We start from the raw sequence: 25,148 nt of genomic DNA on the forward strand, positions 1-25,148 counted from the left end.
CCTATGATTACTCTTATGAAAATGGTCGTTACAACATGGAACAGCTGTTTGTGTGCTTCAAAAACAATTCCACGTGGATTATCTTAAGAAGCTTCCCCATAGTCATGTAAAAGTCGCTCATTTTATGGGTAAAACTATTTATACAGAAAATTCACGTGGCTTGCGGCAAATTCACAGGCACTAGAGAAATAATTATATCCAGGACAGGCTTGGCTTGTCCGCCTGTGAAACTGTATCCTACTGATACAAGCAGACACGTTATGAGCAACTGTAACAGATTAAGAGTAGCATGTACAAGGCACATGGTATTAAAAGCACAGAAAACAGACATGGGAGAAGGGAGGGTGCTAGAAATCTCCCTGAAGAAACCAGGTCTTATTTCACACTCCACCTGTTAGGTCCGGGGAAGAACATTCGTATCTACAAAAGGATCTCATTCTGTTTTCATCCTTGATTGACTTTGGAACTGAAAACAAAACTCAGTGAGCAACACTGTAGGGAACATTCACATCGAAGCTTGTGTTTCTCCACTGTGGTTCCTGAACCAACCCTGTTAGTCTCCCAGGGTCTTGTTAAAAATAGAGGCTTGGGAAAAGGGGGATTGACAAGGATACCCTGAACTAATTCTAAATCTCTTAGGGTAAAGTCTAGGAGATTGGTGTTTTAAGCATGAGAGTCCTGGGGATCTGAAAGTACAACAATATTTTTGTTAGTGGCGTAGTGTGGTCTCATTTTAATATCACCTCTTTAGGGAGGAGCCAGTGTATGCATGTAGAAAGAATTGTAAGTGATAACAGTTAAGAAATGCGAGTGTTGTATTAGACTGTCAGCTTCCATCCTTTGACTGCGCCTTGCAGGTTGGCTTAAGACAGGCACTCAATAAATGTCACGCTATTAATCATAGGGACTCAATTGTTCGAATCCTTTCTTTGGATTTCTGCTCTCCTCTTAGTGCCCAGGGAGTAGTGCATCCAGTCTGATGCAGCAGGTCAAACATTTGGAGTCTGGAAAAGTCCCACACCCCTCGGGTCCTTGCACCGTTACTTAGAGCTTGACAGCACTGCGCTCCTCCAGCTACCGACACCTACGAAGAACAAACGGACACGGCACGTGCTTCCCGGCACTTTCGACTGCTTTACAAATAGGCATCGGTGCTGACAGTCGTACTTATAGACGGCTATTAAATGCCTATTTAACCCAGGAGGTACATACAGCCTGCCATTACCGCCTCTAAGTCAGTCATCAAGAGTAGATATCAGGAGCTGAGCAGGGAAAAAAGAGTACACGCGATTCGGAAAGCGTGTGAATCTCCAACCATCACATAGACGAGGATCAGCATCTTCTGAATCCCCGGGGAGGGCTCCAGCGGGTTCCCCTCGGGGTCCCCGCAGCGGCAGGTGGCGGGCTGGGGCCGGAGCGTCGCGGCGGTGGGGGAGGGGAGCGGCGTGGGACCCGGCGGAGGGGTCCAGACAGCCCGGGATACGTTTGAGCAGGCTCCGAGTGCGCAAGCTCGGTCCAGGCGCAACCAGTGCGCGCAGTTAGGAGGGGGAGCCCGACGGCTGCGGGTCCCGGGCTCCGAGCGCGGGGCCGAGGCCGGTTCCTTGTACCTCTGGAGTGCAAGCGACACAAGTGTGGGTACACTGCTCCCGCCCCAGCCGCCGGCGTCCTCTGCGAACCGGCCGCTGCGTCCGCCCGCAGCCGCGCTCCTCCCCCTGCAGCACCGCAGTGGTAGCGCCCGCCTCCCAGCCCCGCCACCCTGGGCCTCCCCCGCCGAGTGTCGCGCGTCGGCGCCGCTGCCACCCCCGCTCCCAGCTCTCAGCATTCCCAGCTCCGGCTCCCGTCCCGCTCCGGGCTGCCCTTGTGCGCCCGCCGTCTCCCTCAGTCCCCGTTGTCTGGCCGCCGGGCCGCGGCGGGCGGGAGCAGCCGGAGGAGGAGCCGCAGCCGGGAAGGAGGCGGCGGCCCGAGCCCATGGCGTACAGTCAAGGAGGCGGCAAGAAGAAAGTGTGCTACTACTATGACGGTGGGTGGCCGGGGAGCCTGCGGCGGGGCGGCGAGGAGGGGGCGGCGGGGCGGACGCGCGGCTCGGGGTGCTTAGGGTGGCTGTCTGCGGGGACAGGGACACGGCCTACCCGGCTTCGCGGCCGTGCCCCGGGATCGTCCGCCCTCGCTCCTCTCGGGTCCTCCGCACAGACACGCGCAGGTTTGGGGTCCACTGCCTCGGACCGGCCCCCGAGGAACCCCAGTTGGCACCCCGGGCCTGACTGCACAAAGCCGGCGGCCTGGAGCTCCGCCCCACGTCCCTGTCCCCTCCCCCGCTCGCCGGGTCCCCCTTCTCGCCGGCATTCAGTCTGCGCCGCGCTTCCAGCCTCACCCGGGACCCCGCGGCTCGGGTGGGGCTGCAGAGGAGTTACTGCTGGCGGGGGGCCAAGTTCGCAGAGCGGCGCTGTCTCGCTCGTGTTTCGCGTGGACTCCCATCCGTCGCCTTTGTTCGTCGGGTTCTTTGAGCGCCACTTTCTCAGGGTTCATATGGAAGGGCTGCACTTCCTCGGTGACAATTAGGGGTTTTGAGTTGGCGCTAGGTAGGCCTGTGGGGAAGTGGTAAGAGGAGGGAGGCAAGCTTGGAGTTGTTCCCACTTGATGGGTCTTAGCTTGCCTCGGTGGGAGGTTGTTACCACCCCCTTCTTTGTTGCTCTTTGTTCGCGTTGCAGTTATACCCTGCTCTGGGGATTTAGGAGAGCATCAAACCCAGTGTGGTGGGGACTCTGCTGCAGGAAACTTTGAGTGGTGGACTAAATAATCTATACAGGTAGAAGGTGTACTAGGTGGTGGTGAGGATTCTGTGGTTTGGAATATGAGCAGTAGTAATAGTCCCCGACTTCTGTTGGCTGAGATGGTCTCAGTTACACTAAGTAGTGCCCTGTTGTAAAGGTTTCACCAAGACACTAGTAGGTAACTCTTGGGAGGAGGAGTAATTTGACGGACCTAGCCTCATTGACCCGAAAGACCTGATTTCTACAGAGAGACACAAAATTGGGAGCTGTTTGCTGTATTTGTTGTGTTGAAGTCACAGTATCTTAGAGTAGATTAGAGCCCAGACAACGAGGCCGAATCAAACTGACTTTAAGTGGAAAAAGTTAAATAGTTGTACGTTTTCTTGGCTTGGCAGAGATTTTTAATGCCTGTTTTTGTTGTTGTTGTTTTGTTTTGTTTTGTTTTTTGGGCCGGGAGGGGGGTGGTTCAAGACAGCTCTGTAGACCAGGCTGGCCTTGAACTTCCATAAATCTTCCTTCCTTTGCCTCCCAAGTGCCCAGATGCCAAAGTGCATGGACTACCATGCCCAGTTGAATGTCAAATTTAAGAGGACTACATATGTGCTGAATGAATTTATTTGAAATTACACCATCATGGAGGGCAGAGACGCCAATTTAAACATGAATTATATTGTGAAGTTGGATTCGTGGTGAACACTTGTCCAGTATCCTCTTATCCATTGGAAAGGATGTAACCCTATAAATTAATTTGAAAACTTATAATTATAGCCCCCTTTTTTGTTTTTTCGAGACAGAGTTTCTTTGTGTAACAGTCCTGGCTATGCCAGAGCTCACTTTGTAGACCAGGCCTCGAACTCAACTGAGATCCACCTGCCTCTGCCTCCCAAAGTGCTGGGATTAAAGGCGTGCGCCACCACCGCCCAGCCAAGAGTTAAGGGAGAGGTTTCACGGTCAGAACTGGTGCTCAGGTGATGGAGAACGATGCAGTACTCTTGTTGTTTGCTGAGCAGCAATTTGTCCCTGGGTCCTTGTGTGGGCGTGAGCCTTTTTTGAGCGACGGGATAGGCCCTCTATGACCTCACAGAGATGGGCAGGATGGAGGGATTTTTTTTTTTCAGTCATGTGATTTTTTTTTAGAACCATGCATTACTCTGGTTGTTTGCTGGGCAGCGAATTGTCCCTGGGTCCTTGTGTGGACGTGAGCCTTTTTTGAGGGGCGGGATAGGCCCTCTGTGACCTCACAGAGATGAGCAGGATGGAGGGATTTTTTTCGTCATGTGATTTTTGATGTATGTCCATACAAACTGCCTTATCTAGTTGTAAGCATGCATCTGTATAACATATGGTGGAAATCTGCTGGGTTTCCAGTCTCTTGTCCAGCTCTTTGTTGGCATGTCTTTAGAATGGACTTAACTTACATACGTTCTGAATATTTGCTAACAAAATTGCAGAGATTATTAAATTGATGTCGTGATTATGCTAATTAACATGGGATGTCATGCTAGACTACACAGAATATTCTCTACACTTCTATCTTCATTACCAAAACCCTGTTCTTGTTTGTGTATAAAAAATAGCAGTGATTTTTAGTTGTCTTTTAAAATGTGAATAGAGGATTCAAGTAAAGTAATTTTTGTACCAAAAAAGTGTATGTGACTTTTAGATGCACGAAGGGTTGGATTGACAAAGGGCAATGCCAATAGAAATGGGACTTAAGTAATGTAGTAGTTGAAGCTAGCTGGGGTTTTTTGAGACATTGTCGTCTTCGCTGTCTTAGAACTTGATCTATAGACCAGGCTGGCTACAAACAGAGATTTGCCTGCCTCTGCCTCCTAAATGCTGGGTTTAAAGGTGTGTGCCAGCTGCTCTAAGCTAGCTGGTTTTAACTTGGTTGGTAGAGGAAGGAGAGGGAAGAAAAAAGAAAAGGAGTGAAGAAGCAAATTCTGAAACCATGTGTGTCCATCTTGAGGTTTAATCGGGCCAGTAGGCACAGCCTCTTAACAACTCAGAGTGTTTACTGCTGGCTCTGTGTGCTTACTGAGGAATACTTCTGAAGATACCGTTTTCTCTGTATATTCTGTAGTCTACAGAAGTGTGCCCTTTAGATCACTGAGCCACTGATACTCAGTGAGCCTTGGGATGAGTATATGAGCTATCCCTGTACCGCAGAAGGAAAGTAGAGTTGTTCTTAGTGGGCTGTGCCTATTTACTCATCCATACTTTCCAGAAACACTTCTCTGAATGTTGGGCATTCTTTGTGTCTCTTCTGGAACCCACTCCATAGACCAGGTTGACCTTGAACTCACAGAGATCCTCCTGTCTCTGCCCCCACCACTGCCCAGCACCACCACTGCCTGACAGTCATTCTTTTATATACTAAAAGATCAATACTTTGTAAAATGATATGTAGCAAATTATAGCTAATTAGATAAATACTAAGATCCTTTCTCACCATAAACTGATGTTATTTTTCTCTACTTAAGCCTAATTTAGCAGACTGAGTTACATTTGGTTCTAATTGCAATGCTCACATTTTTAGTATTTTATCTGGAAATGTAAATTATGCCTTGTTTTGAGTGAAGCTTGGGATCAATCATGAAGTGCCTTCTGATGTATACAATAAAGAGACTTGAATGTATGCATAATTTATATAATTAAGCACCAATTGCTTTATGCTTTGTTTATTTTTTTTCTCTGATGGAGATAATCATAATCAGAATGTTTGGAGACATGGTCCAGAGAAAAACATCACACTTATCAAAGGCATGCTTCCCACTGTCCTCCTAACTGACTAACAAATACAAGGCTTTACAGAGCAGCCAGCTCTTCTCATATTTGTTTCACTTTTGTTTAAAATGGTGGCATCAGTGTCTTTTGCCAGGTAACTTTTAGTACAGCTGCATTAGCCTTTAGCTGCTGTATAAATCTTTACTGTCCATGAAATGGATAATTGTTTTTTTGGTTACAGACCCATGCTAATGAAGTCTTGCAGCAGTTTGTGAATATTGGTGTTTGTCACACACAACATTTAAATTTGATAGGTAACTCTAAAGACATTTTCTGTGATTTTGAATGCCATTCCCACAGAATTCTTGATCCCTGACCTCCCTCACATTTCACCCCCCTCCCCCAGAGAGGGTTTCATTAGTCCTCAATTGCCATTTTTGTTTTTCTGTCTGTCATTTCTATGGCTCAAGTTTTTTTCTTTTTCCACTAGAATAAAAGCTTCATGAGGACTGTGTGTAAACTTGAACTTTGAATTATTGATGAAGAAATGACTAGTGAGTCTTTATGAATAGTGTAGGTAGAACTCATTCACATCATACACAGTTTTTATTTTTAAAACAATTTTGATTTATATCTGTGAGCATTTTGCCTACATGATATGCTCCATGGTGCCCTTGAAGGTTAGAAGAGAGTGTTGGGTCCCCTGGAGCTGGAGAAAAAGGGGTGGTTCTGAGCTGCCATATAGATGCTGGAAACCAAACCTGGGTCTTGAAGAGTGGTAAGTGCTTAATCACTGGACCAGCTCTCCATCCTCACCATGTTCTTTAGCTTTTCAGTTACAGGCAGGAGGGTGATGGGTCTACCTCTCACAGGGGAAAGCAGGTGACTACTCCCTTAGACCACCACTTTCCTTTCCCACACTGGTTCTTGTTTTATTGTCTAAGGAAAGGTTAGCATCTGAAATTCAAAGTTTTTTTCATTTGTAGAGTTTTGTTCTGCTGTCTCCCAAAAATATACTAATTGTTTCTTTTCCTTAACAAAATTAAATGTTAAGCAACTTCTTTAAGCAATTGGTGTTGGTGAAGAAAAGTGAAATTGCTCATGCTCGCAGATGAAATGTGGCGCCCTTACATTAGTGTTCTACTCTTCCCATGGTCACAGTCAGCCTCACAGTTCTGGTGGTTTTTATTCCAGTGCAGGAAGCCATTTTGGGGGCTCAGAAACATGAGAATGTTTTAAGTCCCTACTGTGTGCCATGTAGACTGAGATCACTTACAAAGGAAATGGATGTTTGTCATAGAGTAAGAGAGGAAAGGTACCCTTGGTGGAGTGACAGACAAGCATCTCAAGGAAGAAAATATAGCAGCCTTTAAGACGTCCTCCCCACGACACTGCAAAGGCCAAGACTTTAGCGTGTCATACCAAAGATGTCGTACCAGAAGCTAACATGAGGAGCTAGGGGGTGCAGGGCTAAGCCATAAAGGGCCAGACCACAACAAACTTGATTGGCAAAGATTTTGACATACTTAGGGAGTGTCTTGAAGCTTTTAGAGTGGAAGCCTGTCTTAATTTGCAAGAGTAGGATGTAGGCTGAAAACAAGAATTAAATATGTTTGTCTACATAATTTTGGATAGAAATGGGTACATTTGAAGAATGATTTATAGAGGAAAACGTGAAAAATGTTGGTAGCTAGGACGTGGGGTTAGAGCTGGGGAGTAGAGCGTTTGGATAGAGAAGAGACTACACATTGAGGTTGTTTAGACTCTATGTTGGCTGTCATGTATTTGAGATCTTTATTTAGAGCAAATGAAAATACTTAGGAAAGTGACCTCTGTGAGCCTGAAACCTAGGGAGGAGAAGCTACTGAGATTGTATTTCCCAGCGGACAAGCTCATAAATCATTGAGGTGTTGAAGGAGATAATATGGAGAGACACAGCACCAAGAGCCATTTCTGAGAAAAAGCACAGGACAGAACGTCATTCCTAGAGTACTTGGGCACCTCACTTTGTGCCTGCCTGACCAGTAGCCGGCTCTTGTTTAATGGACAAACTTGGAAGAGTGTTGGAGGAAATGTGCTTAGGGAAGGAACTGGAGGGAAGCAGTATTGTGAAAACCCAAACCCAGGATGTTTTCCAGCAGAGGGCCAGCTGTGTTAGAACCTTTTATAAGACCAGTGCTGTATGGCTGACAAAAAATACATAGTAGCCTTTTTATTTGTTTTTTTCTTGATTACTTTGGACAGCTTATCTGTGTGCAGGGGTGAAAATACTTTTCAGTCCTGAAATTAAAATGATCTGAAAAGTACAAGTTTTATCCTGAATTAATATAATTCCATTTATTATCTTTACTTCACTTACTGTGATAGTTATATATTTTTGCTTCAGAAATACATTTGATTATAGAATGTTGCCCCAGTTTTAGTACATTATGTATTTTTATCTTGAGTTGAGTTTTTCTGGATATTCTTGATTGGTAAAATGTATTTAAGTATTTGAACAAAAAAAAATGGGATAAGATTTAAATATGCCCAAATTATCTGACAGAGACCATACAGGTCTATAAATTAAGAAAAGAGAAGGGGGCTAGATGGCTCAGCAGTTTAGGGCACTGCTGCTCTTTTAGAGGACCTGGGTTCAATTCCCAGCACCCACTTGGTGGCTCACGTCAGTACTCCAGTACCAGGGAGTCTGATGCCTTCTGCTCTCCACAGGCACTGGGCACAGACAAACACCCATACACATTAAATACATTTTTTAAAGGATCAGTTCAGTTAACATTTTCTTAAAAGGAAAGGAGCAGGACTTTAAGAAGTAAATTCTACAGGATAGCCATATACAAAATTGATACTGAGCAGGACAAGTTAGAAATTATTTTCCCTTCCCCTCACTCTTGCAAGAATTACCTGTCCTCTGCCACTGGAGTGTTGTTGTTAAAGGCATGAGCTGCCATGCCTACAAAATGGTTCTTTTATTTTTTTGACATTATATTGTGATTGCTTCATTTTCTTTTTCCCCTTCTCCCTCCAAACTTTCCTGTATAGTACCCCATTGCTGTCTTTCAAATTCATGACCTCTTGTAGTAAGAGCGGCGGGCTGCATTCCTGGCGTCCGACCGCCCGCATGGCTAGCTTTATACACGGAAATAATTACAAGGAAACTGTATTCTTTTAAACACTGCCTGGCCCATTAGTTCCAGCCTCTTATTGGCTAATTCTCACATCTTGCCTTAACCCATATTTAATAATCTGTGTAGCACCACGAGGTATGGCTTACCAGAAAAGATCTTAACCTGCATCTGTGTCGGGTGGGAGAATCATGGCGACTGACTGACTCGGCTTCTTTCTCCCAGCATTCTGTTCTATTTTCTCCACCTACCTAATTTTCTGTCCTATCAAAGGCCAAGTAGTTTTCTTTATTAATTAACCAATGAAACAACAGATAGAAAAATGACCCTCCTCCATCAACCTCTTTTCTTTAATTGTTGTGTGTTACATACATACACATACACACACACACATTCTCCTAAAAACATAAATACAACCTGTTCAGCCTGTATAATGTAGATGTTTTCAGGGTTGACCATTGGTACTGGATAACCAGTTGGTCTGCTCTTCCCTGGGGAAGACTATTTTTCCTGCCCTCATTACTTAGTTGCCTATAGTTCTTTGTCTGGGCTTGAGGCCTCATGAGCATTCCCTGATCTACATTAGCATGTCTATTAGTGTCCTTATTCAGGTCATGTTTAGACAGTCTCACAGCAGACTCCCTGTTCCTCTAGCTCTTACAGTCTTTCTGCTCCTCCTTCCCCTGTGATCCCTGAGCCTTAAGTGCAGGGGTTATATGGTAGTCCTACCAGTTGGTGCTGGGCTCCACAACTCTGCATTTTCAGTTGGTTGTAGTTTTCTGTAATGTGTAAGAAAAAATATGTAGAATGTAGATAGGGATGGTGCTGGTTTAGTAAAATGGCAATTGTAAGTTCTATTCCAAGATCAGCCCTGGGGAGTTGGCTAGGTTTTCAGTATGAGGCATGATTTCCCTCGTGCTGAATTTGTCTTATTTACAATTAGAAAGCTGTTGGTTACTGCAAAGGTATGCATGCCACTAGCACACTAATGATGCCATGGTGGTTGTTATTGGGATTCATAGGTGTCAGAACTGGGTGAGACTGTTGGGAACTCCTTTCTGTAACGCAAAGGGTAGACCTAGAGGAGGCTTTCAGATCAGGTCTAGCTTAGGGGCCTCTGGGCCCAGCTTCTGAAATGCATGGTGTCTTCAGCAATAAGCAGTTACCTTCCACCTCTAGGGGAGTTTAGACTCTATAGGCCAATATACTATAAAGTTTTGGGAATCTCTTGGTCAACCCTGACCAACAACTCAAAAGAGGGCTTTTCATGCCTAGTATCGAGGATTTTGATGGCTAATGGCTCTGGAGGGGACATTTGTATATTTATACACTGACTTATGTGGATTGTAGGTATTTTAGGCTGATAGTATGGTTACTTTTGGCTTCTTGAGACATCCTTACTGTTATTTTACCCTCCTCCTTCTTTGCTCTTTTTCTCCCTCCCCCTACCTACTTAGAGCCTCCTCCCTATGTTCCCCTTATATTTCTTCTTTATCTGCTCCTTTTCTCCTCTCCCTTTCCCTTCTGTGCTGAGGAGCTAAACCAAAGGCCTGCATATACTAGAGGAAGGTTCCACCTCTGATCCTAAGTCTATGGAGGGATTCTGAAAAATATAATCATCATCTGTGGCTTGACTGCACTTGGAAGTATATGTCTTTAGACTGAGTGAATATTCCTAGTGAGAATAAGGCCTCAAAATTAAGATAGAAGTTTGTTGAAAGCTCTATGTACAGTAATGTAAATTTGAGGCTCTTGTAGTTACAAGTTACTTTCATAAATTAGGTAGGTCATTTATTTTGTTCATATTCTGTAAGTAACAAAGATCATGCTTTGATTAAAAACATTTATACTATGTTCTTTTCTCATTAGCCCTGGTTCTGACTTTCTTGTGACCCTGTCATTGCTCTGCAGAGACAAGACAAAAGAGTATTCAATTTACTCCTCTCTGTATCTGAATGTGGCGCCTGTCAGCTAGTTGTGTAACTTTGGCTATGTCACCTAACATTTTCGGATGCTACTTCACAATTATAGAATAGTAGCACATCCATGAGTTAAAAAGGCAAAAAAACTATTATAAAGTAGTAGATGAATGTTCTTTATATCACTTTTTTCCTCTAAACACTAGGATTTAAGGTTGGGTGGATAGGGAGAGGATCTGGAAGGACTTTGCAGAGGGAAAGGTATGTTCAAAATATTTTTAAATTTAATATTGTTTTAGATAATAAAAATATGTAACAAGTATTTCTCTGTCCTGTGATCCAACTCACAAATAATGACACAGAAACTTACTGTTAATTATGAAAACTCAGCCTTAGGTTAGGCATGTCCCACTAGCTCTTCTATCTTAAATTAATCCATGTTTTTATTAATCTATGTTTTACCACATGGCCTTTACCTCTCTTTCATCTTGCACCTCCTGTTTCCTCTCTGTCTGTCTGGCTTCTCTGCCTCTCTTTCCAGAGCCCTCTCTGCCTGGAAGTCCCACCTATACTCCCTGCCTACTTTTTGGCCGTTTAACTCTTTATTAAAACAATCAGAAGGCACCTTGACAAAGACACATAGTCACTGTGAATAAAGGTGATTTACCTCTTTTTGTCTAAATAAAAAGGAAAGATTTTAACTCTTAATGTAAAACTATAGATAAGAACAATTATCAAGTGAGAATTATATTCACAATGTTTAGTCCATATGTGTTTGGCAAATTTGGAGAAAGTACTGTATTCTCTATCATATCTTAGTGAGTTCAGTGTTTTATATCTAAACCATTTTCTGTCATAACTCATATTACCATCCTAAAAATATCTTTTTAGACCATAAAACACTTAGATAAACAACTTTAAACTTTTATGTTTCTCATTGTTATAAATTTTGCATCTCTTATGTAAGTTTCTTTTCTGAATTTGGTAACAAGGAATACTGTAACTATAACTGGTCTTCAACCCATCAAAGACCCGAGAAGAATATAATATTACCCGATTAAACCAGAAGTGTAAAACAAACAGCTTTCAAAACTGTAGAAATAACAGAAGCAGCTGGCTGCCTGGACAGTCTCTTCAAGGTTCATCTGTAACTTCGGGGTATCCATCTTTGACCTACAGGCCTAGAATGTCTGACAGACTTTTCTGCAAATCAGGAATTTTGAAGGGCTGCCCTACCGTTTCTTGGCAAAGTTCAGCAGTTGCCTTCTTTTATGTCCTATTCATTCAATTTGGACAGCATATTGTCAGCAATCTAGGCAAGAGAAGTTTCTTACCCATTGGCTAACTTTGCCACAGCAAAAGAGAACTCCATATGAAGGTTATTTGATGCCCATCATCATTTTTTTAAATTAAATTACTGCTGCCAGGAGCAGATGTGTCTCACTGTCATGAAAAACCTTAGGTTATTAAAACATCTTAAATGCCATATCTGTAGGTTTCTGAGTGTTTGAAAGCCACGTATCTAAATTATATCTCTATTTAATCTTGAAAACATGCCTAATGCGACAACATGTTTGCTTATTATAGATGACTAGCTACTAACCTATATTTCTTAATTATATTTCTAATTGGCTGTATGGGTATAATACCTTAGACAAGAGTAAAACCATATATATGGTATAGCAAAAAATAACCTTAATTTTGTATCAGTATATAAAAATTTATGCTCAATATAAAATGTTTGAGACTAGTGGTTGTTCAAAACTAGACTCAACATCCACCCTTTTATCTCATTACTTCTGTGCTATGTGCCCCCGTTTTTCCTTCAGAAAGATATCCCTGAATCCAATCTCCTTTGTTCAGTTTTTTTCTGACCATGACCAGTGATAACTTGTAACCAACCCCACTAAATATTGATAAATATCCATAACCCACCGTAAGACCAAAAGCCAAACACCCTACTTCTTGAAAATGTGGGCATTGTGTTGTCTGGTGGCAAAGGCATCTTTAGGAGACTCAGAAAATTGGGATAATGGTCAAGTCCTGGGAGAGCTAGCTGTTTTCTGGTCTTGTGAGGTAAAGTGTAAGGTTTGTCTGATGTCTAGGCTGGATATTCAGTGAGACTGGACCATCTCAGATAGTAGCTTTGAAGTTGTTCAAAGATTTTTGTAACATTTTGTAAGATTTTGAGGAAACTGCAACAGAGACATGCTGAGAGCCTGCATCATCTGGGCCACTTACCTTTATTGGTGTCTGGTCTGTTTTGTTTACAACATATAAACTTTTTAAAGGTATCATATAAATCTTCATTAACACAAGTATGGAATGTACAGTGTACACAAGTCAGTTAAAGATGATTTTGTGTTTTATGTTTGAGCAAATAAAAGACATCTCTCAACTTTTTAAGTTCGTTTGGACTGTATAACCAAGCTATAATATAAATCTCTGTATATGTCATATGAAAGGATGACACGCAATAATATTAGTCATGAGGATTCTCTAGCCAACAAGATTTATCATCTCTCATCCAGTCTCAGAGCTGTTCCCGTGTCGAGAGATCAGCTTGTACATCACCTATCTTGTAGTCTTTCTTGGCTTTTTTCCATATTGTCTGCAGCCAAGATCCTCAGGGCGTCTCCTCTGGTCAAATCTAATCTCCGTTAACTTTGAAGTAATCCATAGCTTTGCATTTCCTGTGGAAACAAAAGCATAACCTCTCCCCCCGCGTAACACATGGTTGGACTCCACTTTGAAGCCAAGACATCTCTAAAGTAGGTAGGCTGATTTAATTTAGCAGTCCCTTCCACAGCCCAGTGTCGATCTCAGCAGTTGGCATTCCCTGTTCATTAGCATTCAAAACTTCAAAGTCAACAAAGTATCATACAGGTCCAGATGCCCTGTGTATTTCCTATCTTTACTTGGCTTTTTAAAAAATACCGTGTACTCTGTCTTTAAAGACTTTATTAAACTATTTTTTCTATGACTATCTACAGTCATTTTCTTTTTTTTTCTTTTTTTTATTGAAAAAAAAAATTTCCGCCTCCCATTTCCCTCCCCCTCCTCCCGCCCCTCTCCCCCTCCCCCCACTCCTCTTCTCCCTCTCCAGCCCCAAGAGCAGTCAGGGTTTCCTGTCCTGTGGAAAGTCCAAGGTCCTCCCCACTCCATCCAGGTCTAGGAAGGTGAACATCCAAACTGTCTAGGCTCCCACAAAGCCAGAACATGAAGTAGGATCAAAACCCCGTGCCATTCTCCTTGGCCTCTCATCAGCTCTCATTGTCCTCCATGTTCAGAGAGTCCGGTTTTATCCCATGCTTTTTCAGTCACAGTCCAGCTGGCCTTGGTGAGCTTCCAATAGATCAGACCCACTGTCTCAGTGGGTGGGTGCACCCCTCGTGGTCCTGCCTTAGACCCATATCTATCACCATGCACAAAAATCAAGTCCAAATGGATCAAAGACCTCAATATCAATCTGAACACACTGAACCTGATAGAAGAGAAAATGGGAAGTACCCTACAACACATGGGCACAGGAGATTGCTTCCTATGTATAACCCCAACAGCACAGACATTAAGGGCAACATTGAATAAATGGGACCTCCTGAAACTGAGAAGCTTCTGTAAAGCAAAGTCATTTTCTTAAGTATCTAAGCACATTTTTAAATGTAGTATACCTTTTTAGAGGTTTTCAAGCACCTTCAGTGTTCTCTGACCATGTGTGACAAATCTTAAACTGCCGTGTCAGCATATGTGCAGCTTAGCTTAGCACATGGCACTGGTACTGACTTCAGCCCGCAGGCATGTCTGTATGCCACCAAGCTCCAGTCTGCCTGACTAGGACTAGGAATTCATACCTGACTCCTTGTCCAGAACTCCTTTTTAACTTTCTCAGACCCTGTATTTGGATATTTGAGCCCCATATTGTGTGCCATAAATAATGAGTCTTTCTCTGTTCCGCCAGCTCCCAAATGATAAGTAAATAAACGTGGAGACTTGCTGTAAATTATGAAAGCCCAGCTTTAGCTTAGGCTTGTCCTACTAGCTCTTATAACTTAACCCATGTTATTACTCTGTGTTCTACCTACCATGTGACTGTTACCTCTCTTTGATCTTGCACCTCCTGTTTCTTCTCCATATCTGACTGGTTTCTCTGCCTCTCTTTCTAAGAGTCCTCTCTGGGCCTTGAAGTCCTGCCTATACCTCCTGCCTAACTACTAGACATTTAGCTCTTTATTAAAACAGCCAGAAGGTTCCTTTGCAAAAACACATCTTCACAGTGTACATAAAGATTATTCCACAACAGAAATATAATTTACAAAAAAGTAATTGTCTACTTAGACCAACGAGATGTGCTGTTCCTCACTCTGCAGTTTGGATTCATCTTTGAAAAGATGGCCAGCATTCTAAGTAGTCCTGTATTTGTAAATAGTCTGCAGAAGATCGCTTGTGTTGAAAATGAAATTAAATAAATTGGAGGTACTATACCAGCAAATTCAGTTATACTGTTAGGAGACAGGTTTTACAAAATGAATGTTCAGCTGGGGGTCATGACAAAAGTCTATGGTCTCTAAATCGAATCATGAATTCAATGCCTGCCTGGAATACATGGCTAGAATTTTATCTTAAGGGGAAAAAAGCAAATGTTTCCTGTATTGTCAACTAGATAGTATGAAACATCATAATCTTTGGTTTCCATTGTACAAATGGAACAGTATTATTAGGGGAGTTTCTGAAGGGGGTTGTTTTGTTTTTGAGAAAGGTTGTTACTATGTGACTCTTGCTGGCTTGGAATACTGTGTATAGATAGATCAGGTTGGCCTTGAAGTTACAGAGATCCGCCCTGCTGCTTTCCCAATTACTGGATGTACACCCCTGCTCTGAGCTTAAGCTCTATTGTTTTAATGGCAGCTAGGAGAGGTTTGGTGTCTATCTTTTAGTGTATAAACCTGTATTGAAACAGTCATATTTGCAGGCCGCTAAAATCAATTCAGCTGTCCTAACAAGTGTTTGAATATGTTATGTAAACTCTAATATTACTGTTAATTTCTCATTTCTTGCTTGATACTGCTGTTGTTAGAAAGTATCCCTTATGGGGCTGAAGAGATGGCTTATCAGTTAAAAACACTGGAGGTACCTGCTGAGGACCCAAGGTTCTGTTCTCAGCACACATATGGTGGCTTATAGCCATTGTAACTCCAGTTCCGGGTATCTGATACCTTCTGATCTCCATGGGCACCAGGCATGTATGTGGTCTGCTTATGTACATGCAGGTAGACACTCAGATGCATACAAAAGAAATAAACAAACACATTTTTTAAATGGAATCCCTTACCTTAGAAAAGACATACATATTTTTTTCTAAGTCTGTTCACTTTCTCATTGTCAATATTTTATGATAAGGTAAGTACAACCTTACCTAAAAGTATTTTGTTGATGAAAACCAGATTTTAACTTTAAGACATTGGGATCTAAGACACTTTAACAGACAGGCTACAACTGTCTAGTCGAGATGACAAAACTGTTCTTACTACCCTGAAAATGCCATGAATGTGTCACATAGCAAAAATTCCTTTAGACCCTAAATTTCAGTTACCAATCTCCCTTAATAGACACTAATTATATAAGCCCTCCCCTAACACCAGCTCAACTGTAAGAGATTTCTGTGGGGTACTAGAAAGTCATTCGAGAAGCCAATACTAGCTGAACAAATTAAATGTACCCCAAACTTGAAGAAATACATTTTATGTATCTAAATTTATAAAATAACAAAAAAAAAACCACTAAAAATGGGTTTCACTTTAAAATTGGAAAACTAAAAGCCAGAAAAATTTTCCTTCCCCTACAAAGAAATTGAGTCCTCGGCATGTATAAGATCTGCATAATATATTAGGTTGCTAGTAAAATTTGTATGTTACAAAAGTAATTTTTAAGGGATTTTTTTGCTATGTACGTGAGTGGTCTGTTTTCCAGCATGGCTGCATGGCAGAAGGCGGCATCAGATCCCATTATGAATGATTGTAAGCCACCATGTGGTTTTTTGGGAATTGAACTCTGGACCTCTGGAAGAGCAACCAGTGCTCTTAACAATTAAGCCATTCTTCAGCCCAAATAATCTAATTTTTAACAACTCTTTAAGTGATAATTGTTTTAAGGTTGAACACACAAACATAAATATCTGTGTTATCTAATAGCCATATTTTGTCTTTTAGGTGATATTGGAAATTATTATTATGGCCAGGGTCATCCCATGAAACCACATAGAATCCGGATGACTCATAACTTGCTGCTAAATTATGGTTTATACCGAAAGATGGAAATATATGTAAGTACTCCTTTGGCACTGTTTCTCTAAACTAGTATTTGAAAGCTTCTTTGTACACTACTGTGGGAGATGCATTTAGTAAATGAAAAGATCTGAGAGAAGATGGCTCTTTTGGTTTTATTCATCAGAGAAAGTCTACATAGGAGTGATAATCTCTTCCCTCCTTGATCATCTCAAACCACCACCTCAGTCCACCCTGGTCTTGGGCCGTGTTTCTGAAGAATAGCTTTGCCCAATATACCAAATATTTTTGTGACAATATTGTTGTGTTTCCTGTACTGCTAAAAAGAATTGACCTGATGTTGGTGAGATAACTTAATAGATAAAGAAAGGCACTTACCACTAAGCCTAATGACCTGAGTTTAGTTGCCAGAACTCTCACAGTGGAAGGAGAGATCTAATTCCCCCAAGTTGTCTTTAGATTCCACCTGGATGCAATGAAACACACATCTCCAAAAATAAGTAAATATAATGTAATTTTAAAAAGAAAGAATTGATCTGGACTATTGCAAGATTTATGGAAAATTAATCTTAATTTATTTGGTTATCACATACATGTATATGATATATGTAATATATAAATATATAATTATATATATATTATATTACTGTTAATGATAGCCAGGTAAATAAAAAAAGTGTAAGATAGAATGATGCTTAACTGCTCAAGGAGAAGAGGATTTGAAACAGTTTACTAAGTCTGTAAGCTAAGACCTTTCAGCTGGTCTTGTTCCATCAGACCACATTCGCCTGGAAGGAATCCATAGGTCTCATCTTCTATGGAAACAAAGCAGAACCTCTTTTCCAAAGTAACATATCCTTAGACTCAAATTTTGAAGTCAAGATACTTTTAAAATATATATGTATGTGTGTGTTGGTGTGTTGGTTTAGCTTAGCAACCCATGCAATGAAATGTCTCTCTGTAATTAGCTCATTCACAGTCAAAAAAGTCAAAGAAAACACAATAATATACATAATCTAGTATTTTCCGTCTTTATGTGACTTATTTTTTTACTCTATTACTTTTTAATATTTAATTATCTTTATGACTTTAATCTATGACTTCCTTAGTTTTTCTTCTTTCTCATAAGCCCATGTACATTTATCCAACACTGTGACCCATTTAGAGGTGTTTTTTTTTTTTATCTGAACCTGTTTTTATTACATATCTGTAATCATTTTCTGACCAGGAGCACTTTTTTTTTATGATAAGCAGGCACGGCTAGGGCCAACTCTAGTTCCACTTGGTCCAACATGGCGGAGGTTTGTTCACCTTTTCTGTGAGCCATGCTTACCTCCCCAGCTCCAGGGACGTAGCAGGTCTATGTCACCATTAAGCAGGTAATAGCACACTGCTCACAAAACCACATTTAAGTGTAGGACCTCCCAAAAGAACCAGACTTCGTGAGGCAAGCATGAACCAGGAATCTGCCATTTCTTAAAGAAGCTGTGCAGGTTTTGCTGCTAATACTGCGTCAGGAAGCCTTTTCTTAAAGGAGTGTTATCTCTGCCAGCAAACAGAGCCTATCTGAAAAAAATGCAGCTACCAAGAAGCTGTACTTGGCTCCCATTTTTTTGGGTCTAGAAGGCCCCCTTTTTTTCTTAAGCTTTTTTAGGTCTTATGTGGATCCATGCCAGACAGTGGTCACCATTTTGTAACCAGAGACTGCTTGTTAGTTTCCCTGCCACCCAGATCGAAATAATAACACAAGCTATATTAATTTTAACACTGTTAGACTGATTTCTCAGGCGTATTTCTAGCTAGCTCTTATATCTTAAATTAACCCATTTCTATTATTTTACATTTTACCACAAGGCTCATGGTCACCTCCTGCTTCTTGGGCAACTATATGACGTCTGCCTCCTTTGGCAGCTACGTGGCATATCCTTGACTCCACCTATTTTGTGCTCTGGTTGTGATGGTACATGCCGGTAGGATTTGCTGAGGGAGGTGTGAAATCCGAACAGAGATATATAGAGAGAGTAGGCAGTCTAGGAGACGCCATGTAGCTGCAGAAGGAGAAAGATGCCCAGAACCTTTACCGTGAGACATGTCTGCTTCTGCCAGCACCAATTACTTCAGAGAGGTTGATAGGCATTGAAGAAACTGGTTATGGAATTTGCCTTCATTGTGATGAGGCTAGCCATTTGGGCAAAAAACTGCTCTTGCCTGGACTGCTTGATGGTGTGCTATATGAACTGGACATGCAGGACCCACATAAAAGTGACTGCTGAACTTTCCAAAAGACAGGATGGTCCTTCAGGGTTCCTGCTTCACAGAAGAAACTGTCAGACATTCTCCAGGACACAGAAGAAAATGACCGAGAAACTGCTAATATAGGCAAAATGGCCTTTCAAATTTTCTGCTTTGTGGAAAAGTCTGCCAGATATTATGGGCCTGTAGGCTGAAGGTGGATGCCCCAATGGTACAGACGAACTTTGGGTGACTATCCTGGCAGCGAGATATGTTTGTCAATTATAGAGTTTTGGAAGTTGCTTACAAGGTACTTTCTGTTTACTTAGGTAATATTATATCCGTCTGAAGTCTTTGAAGAGTTTAAGACAGACAGAGATATAGTTTTCTTTAGTTATGATAAAGGATAAATTAGATATAAAACTTTGGACTCACAAAGATAAAGTAGATTATAGAGTATTTTTCTTAAATTGTCAAATGTAAATGTTACGACTAAATATTTTAACTATAATTATTGCTTCATAGCTGTTTTGTACATGTAATTTTATTATGTTAAAGTTAAAACCTTCCTTTTTAATTAGACAGAAAAGAGAAGATGATGTGGGATGTCCTTCTGTAAATATATTGGTTGATGAATAATAATAATAATAATAATAATGAATAAAGCTGTTTTGGCCAATGACTTCGCCGAGTAAAGCCAGTCTCGAAGAGATAGCGTAGGTGGAGTCAAGGAGACGTCACATAGCTGCCAAAGGAGGCAGACACCATATAGCTGCCCAAGAAGCAAGAGGTAACAAACAACAAGCCTCGTGCTAAAATATAAGATAATAGAAATGGGTTAATTTAAGATGGAAGAGCTAATCAGAAATATGCCTGAGACATTGGCCAAACAATGTTGTGATTAATATGGTTTCTGTGATTATTTGGGTCTGGGTGGCCGGGAAATGAGCGAACAGTCTCTGGTTACAACAGTCCTAAACAGTGCTATGGGAATCATTTCTTTAGGTACAGATAATTTAGAGACGTGGGAAGTCCTGTGGAAGAAGAATGTCATAAGTGAAATTGAGCTCTTCAGAATGAAAATTAGAATAAATGAAAGGTCAAAGTAGATCTTAAGCTGATCCAAGCAAACTTTGATGACAGTCAGTGGCTAGAGAGCAGTAGGGTGGGTGCAGATGAGAGTCTGAACGTGTGAACTTTTCTACCAAGCAGGAGTGGGTTTGGCTTTCAGAGGGGCTAACTTCGTCCTGGAAGACAAATGTATGAGTTTGGATTGCCTTCATAATTAATGTCACTCAGGTGGATCTAATTCACTTGAACAGACTGATTGTGGGCACTCATACATCTCACTTGAGAATTCTGTTTTAATAACTAATAATTTCAATATCTTGGTGTTTTTCTTTTCAGAGGCCCCATAAAGCCACTGCTGAAGAAATGACAAAATACCACAGTGATGAGTATATCAAATTTCTGCGATCAATAAGACCAGACAACATGTCTGAGTATAGTAAGCAGATGCAGAGATGTACGTTGTAAATGACATATTTTAGTAGTGCTGAATGTAAATGAACCTTTTTGTTGTTGTTATTATTTTGCTTTTTGAGACAGGGTTTTTCTGTATAGCCCTTACTGTCTAGGATCTTACTCTGTAGTACAAGCTGACCTTGAACTCACCTGCCTCTACCTCCCATTTTCTGGGATTAAAGGTGTGCACCACCATTGCCCATCCCAGAATAAATCTTTTCAGCCACTTAAGTGTAGAGTTGCCTGATTAGGTATTTTTTTCCTATTAGTTTAAAATATTAATATAATTTTTAATTCAGATCATTGGACCAATATTAATGTTGCTTTAGAAAACAAACTTTTTTGAATGTCAGTTTAGTCTTTTACTTTTTATTTTGTTCCCATAATAACTTTGGGATTGGTCAGAGCACACTGTCTTACAAAAAAGAAAAATATGCTTACTTCATCCTTTTGTTGTTTGTTGTTTGTTTGTTTTGGTTTTTCGAGACAGGGTTTCTTTGTAGCTTTGGTGCCTGTCCCAGAACTAGCTCTTGTAGACCAGGCTGGCCTCGAACTCCCAGAGATCCGCCTGCCTCTGCCTCCCAAGTGCTGGGATTAAAGGCATACGCCACCACCACCCGGCTGTTTTTTAAGGTTTTGAGACAGGCTTTCCCTTTCTAAGTCTGGCTCTCCTGAATCTTACTAATGCAGACTAGGCTGGCCTCAAACTCACAGATGTTGTATGGAGGAGCAGGCTGCGTCCCTCCGCCTGGCTAGCTTACCCCTGAAATAATTACACAAAAACTATGTCCAGTTAAACACTGCCTGGCCCATTTTATCTAGCCTCTTATTGGCTAACTCTCACATCTTGATTAACCTATTTCTATTAATCTGTGTATCGCCACTTGACTGTGGTTTACCGGCATGAGTCTAACCAGCATCTGTCTTGGGCAGGAGAATAATGGCGTCTGCCACACTTCCCTTCTTCCCAGCATTCTGTTCTGTCTACTCCACCCACCTAAGGGCTGCCCTATCAAAAGACCAAGGCAGTCTCTTTATTCAACCAATGAAAGCAACACACAAACAGAAGACCCTCCTACACCACACAGAGGTCCACCTGCCTCTGCCTCCCATATACTTCAGTGGTCACATGCCTGCAGTTTGTCTGCTATTTGTATGCACTGTAACATGAAGACCGTTTCTCCTTTGGTGGATGGTTAGTGAAGTAATCTCCTACATGTTCTTTCTTATGGCTTAGAGATTTTGTTATTAGAAACTATAGTGAATTGAAGAAATATTGCAGAATATCCTAAAATGTTTGGAATGCTATCTTTTGATGCTTAGTACTGGAATCAGTTTTCTCAATGAAAAATGGACTTTTGATGATGTACTTCAGTGAAGATTAGATTTTAGATTTAGTTTAGTTGCTAAGAATTTCCTAGGTTCATAGAACTTCAAATGTTTCTCTACAACAGACTATCCCATTTGATCGAATCAGAGCTGTAATAGGACGATATTGCTCATCTACAGGGTTTTTGTTGTTTTCATTCCAGCACAAAAGGAACCAAGCATGTCACGATAGTGTGACTTATGTATCTATATGAGTTATTCTCTTAAGTACCCTTTCTTCTGTATCTTTGTTCCATTAACTTCTAAAGTCAGTGTTAGCTGCAGGAAAAATAAAATATTTTAATTTTTTTATACTAAAATACATTTCAAAGTTAGGGATACTCAATGTTTCTAAGGAGTTCTAAAGATGACTTAGAAAGAAGTTGAAGCTACTTGATTTTTAAAATTGTGACTAACTTGCTTTCATTTAAGGAGAAAACCAGATTTATGTCTGTTTTACTATATATATATATATATATATATATATATATAGGCTTTTGATTTTGTTGTTGTTGTTTCTTGATTAGGCAGAGATACTTCACAGGTATTCTGATAAGATTTAGTAATGGGGGAGAGGAAGGGAAGGGAGCAGAGAAAAATATATACCTCAATAAAAGCAATTTTTAAAAAAAGATTTAGTAATGGTATTCCAGACAACAATTTAATTATCTTGACCAAAATAATGAATTATATTTTAAAATTGCATATTTTATATTATTACCATAAAAGGGGGGGATATGTTCTATGCCTGCCTGAAACAAAAAAAATATTAATAGTTTTTAAGAAAAAGCTTTCAATCATTTGCATAATGGGTTAAACTTAATGAAATTCATTTTCCACAGTTAATGTTGGCGAAGACTGTCCAGTATTTGATGGACTCTTTGAATTTTGCCAGCTTTCTACCGGTGGTTCGGTTGGTAAGTGTCCTGAGTCACTGAGATTTAAACGTGATCTGGAGGGCGCTATGGTGTCTTTGTAGTTTTTGTCTAAAGCAGACGTTTTAATGGTTGTAAGTTTGCTAGACTGTGCTACGCTGGTAGGCCTCAAACTCATAGTCCTCATGCAGCTTGCTCCTGAACGATGAGCTTACAGACATGCGCTATCATAACAACTTAACAGTGAGAGGTTTGTTGTTTTATCTTGTGAGACAGTCTCGCTGCAGTGTTGCAGCTGGCCTTGAGTTTGTGGAGTGCCTCCTGCCTCAGCCTCGCAAGCACTGGGATTGCAGGCGTGTGCTGCATACTACTGTTATCCCGTCCTCCATTGGTAACAAAGGTGTGACAACTCGTAGCTATTGAGTGGAGACCGTTTCAAGGTCAGACCTCCAGTGAACCAAAGCCAGATCTCACCTCTTCCCTCACTTCCAGTGACACCACAGTAGTGACTGAGTGTTTCATGTCATTCTGGGCTATGGTTCAAATTTTCTTGGGGCTCCCAAATAAAGACTTGGAGACTTAATTATGAATCCTTGGTTTTAACTTGGGCTTGTCCCGCTAACTCTTTCAATTTAACTTGTTTCTATTTCTTTACATTTTGCCTCAGGGCTTTTTACCTTTCATTCTGTATCTTCTTTCTTGCCTCCTCCTTGTCTGGCTGACTGGCCCCAGGAGTCTCCCTGTAGTTATTCCTCCTACTTATTCTTTCTGCCTGCCCCCCCCCCCCCCCATTATTCCTCTACTGCCTAGCTATTAACCGTTTAGTTTCTTATTAGACCAATCAGCTGCCTTAGGCAGACAAGGTGAAAACAGCAACAACGTCTTTCCATAGTTAAACAACAGATGCATCGTATCTTTACATAGTTATACAGATCCATAGTTAAACAACAAATGCATCGTATCTTTACATAGTTATACGAACAGAACACAGCTTTGCATAATTAAATATTCTGCAACACTGGGGAGGCATTTCAGGTTCAAAATAGCACGTGATTGTCTTTTAAACCCCTGTGCTTAACAATTAAGACTTTAAAACTCCTCTGTTTAACAATCAAGAAAACAGTTTTTAAGTTGTATTTGCTTAGAGATTTTTTTCTGCCATTTTTACTACAACTTTCCATGTATACTGCCATTTAATTGGATAAACTGCAGGAAAATAGTTACTCTATGGAAAATGTAATTCTAAGTTATAATCCTTAGTTTTTTAATGTCAAAACTTTTTGCTTACACATGTTTCTACTTCCTAGCTGGGGCTGTGAAGTTAAACCGACAACAAACTGATATGGCTGTCAACTGGGCTGGAGGATTACATCATGCTAAAAAGTCCGAAGCATCGGGATTCTGCTATGTTAATGATATTGTGCTTGCCATACTCGAATTACTAAAGTAAGTTCATTTATAACTTTCCCTGTGATCAAACCTCTTAATTAAAATAAGAAATTATTTGAAAGAATATGAAATAAATTATAATAGATTAATGCTGAATCAATATGGATTTATCACAAGCCAATGCAGAGGTATGAGAAAATAGCAATTTTCTTAGTGTTGCTTTCTGGGCCTTGAGAACATAATGGGTGTCAGCTTACATTGTATTTTAGCCCAGCCATGGCTTCTTTGCTGTTGAGGACCAGCCTTGACCAAAATATTTCTGGCCAGGATAGGGACATGGGAATTTTAGAAATATAAGTAAAGAATATGAAGACACATAAAAAATAACAGGACAGAAACCATAGAAAGTATTGGGAGGGGGGCTGGAGAAATGGCTCAGAGGTTAAGAGCATTGCCTGCTCTTCCAAAGGTCCTGAGTTCAATTCCTAGCAACCACATGGTGGCTCACAACCATCTGTAATGGGGACCGGTGCCCTCTTCTGGCCTGCAGGCATACACACAGACAGAATATTGTATACATAATAAATAAATATTTTTTAAAAAAAGTATTGGGAGGGCATTCCAGTAACTGAAATCACACACGTTAATTTTTCCACAGCTTTTATATTCATTGTAAATGGGGGGGGGCAAAAAAATGGATTTAATTAACATGATACAAAGGGTAACTCACACAGTAACTTTATCACTCTGAGACATCAGACCATCCTTAGCATTCTGTTGTCTAGGTAGCGAGAAACTACTCTAGATCAAGTATGAAGGCCACCCCTCCCCAGGTGACCTCATAGTTACAAAAGAAGGGGCAGAAGTATGTTTGCTTGTCTTGACCATCTATCAGGATTGAATGGGGCTAATGTCAAAAGAACCAAGGTCACATCCT

General features: G+C 41.0%; 1 protein-coding gene across 1 annotated transcript in view; it reads left to right on the forward strand.

Moving 5' to 3' along the window:
* The first annotated feature begins 1,760 nt into the window (after positions 1-1,760).
* Hdac2 (histone deacetylase 2) overlaps positions 1,761-25,148 on the forward strand; it is a 34,058-nt gene continuing 10,670 nt past the window's right edge. Inside the window, exons 1-5 of the mRNA XM_057762663.1 lie at positions 1,761-2,020; positions 16,749-16,861; positions 20,463-20,580; positions 22,790-22,864; positions 24,130-24,268. Coding sequence (XP_057618646.1) covers positions 1,969-2,020; positions 16,749-16,861; positions 20,463-20,580; positions 22,790-22,864; positions 24,130-24,268 — 497 coding nt within the window. The 5' untranslated portion in view covers positions 1,761-1,968. The remainder of the gene's footprint in view (positions 2,021-16,748; positions 16,862-20,462; positions 20,581-22,789; positions 22,865-24,129; positions 24,269-25,148) is intronic.

The sequence above is a fragment of the Chionomys nivalis genome, chromosome 2, assembly GCF_950005125.1.
Source record: "Chionomys nivalis chromosome 2, mChiNiv1.1, whole genome shotgun sequence".
NCBI classification, from domain to species: domain Eukaryota; kingdom Metazoa; phylum Chordata; class Mammalia; order Rodentia; family Cricetidae; genus Chionomys; species Chionomys nivalis.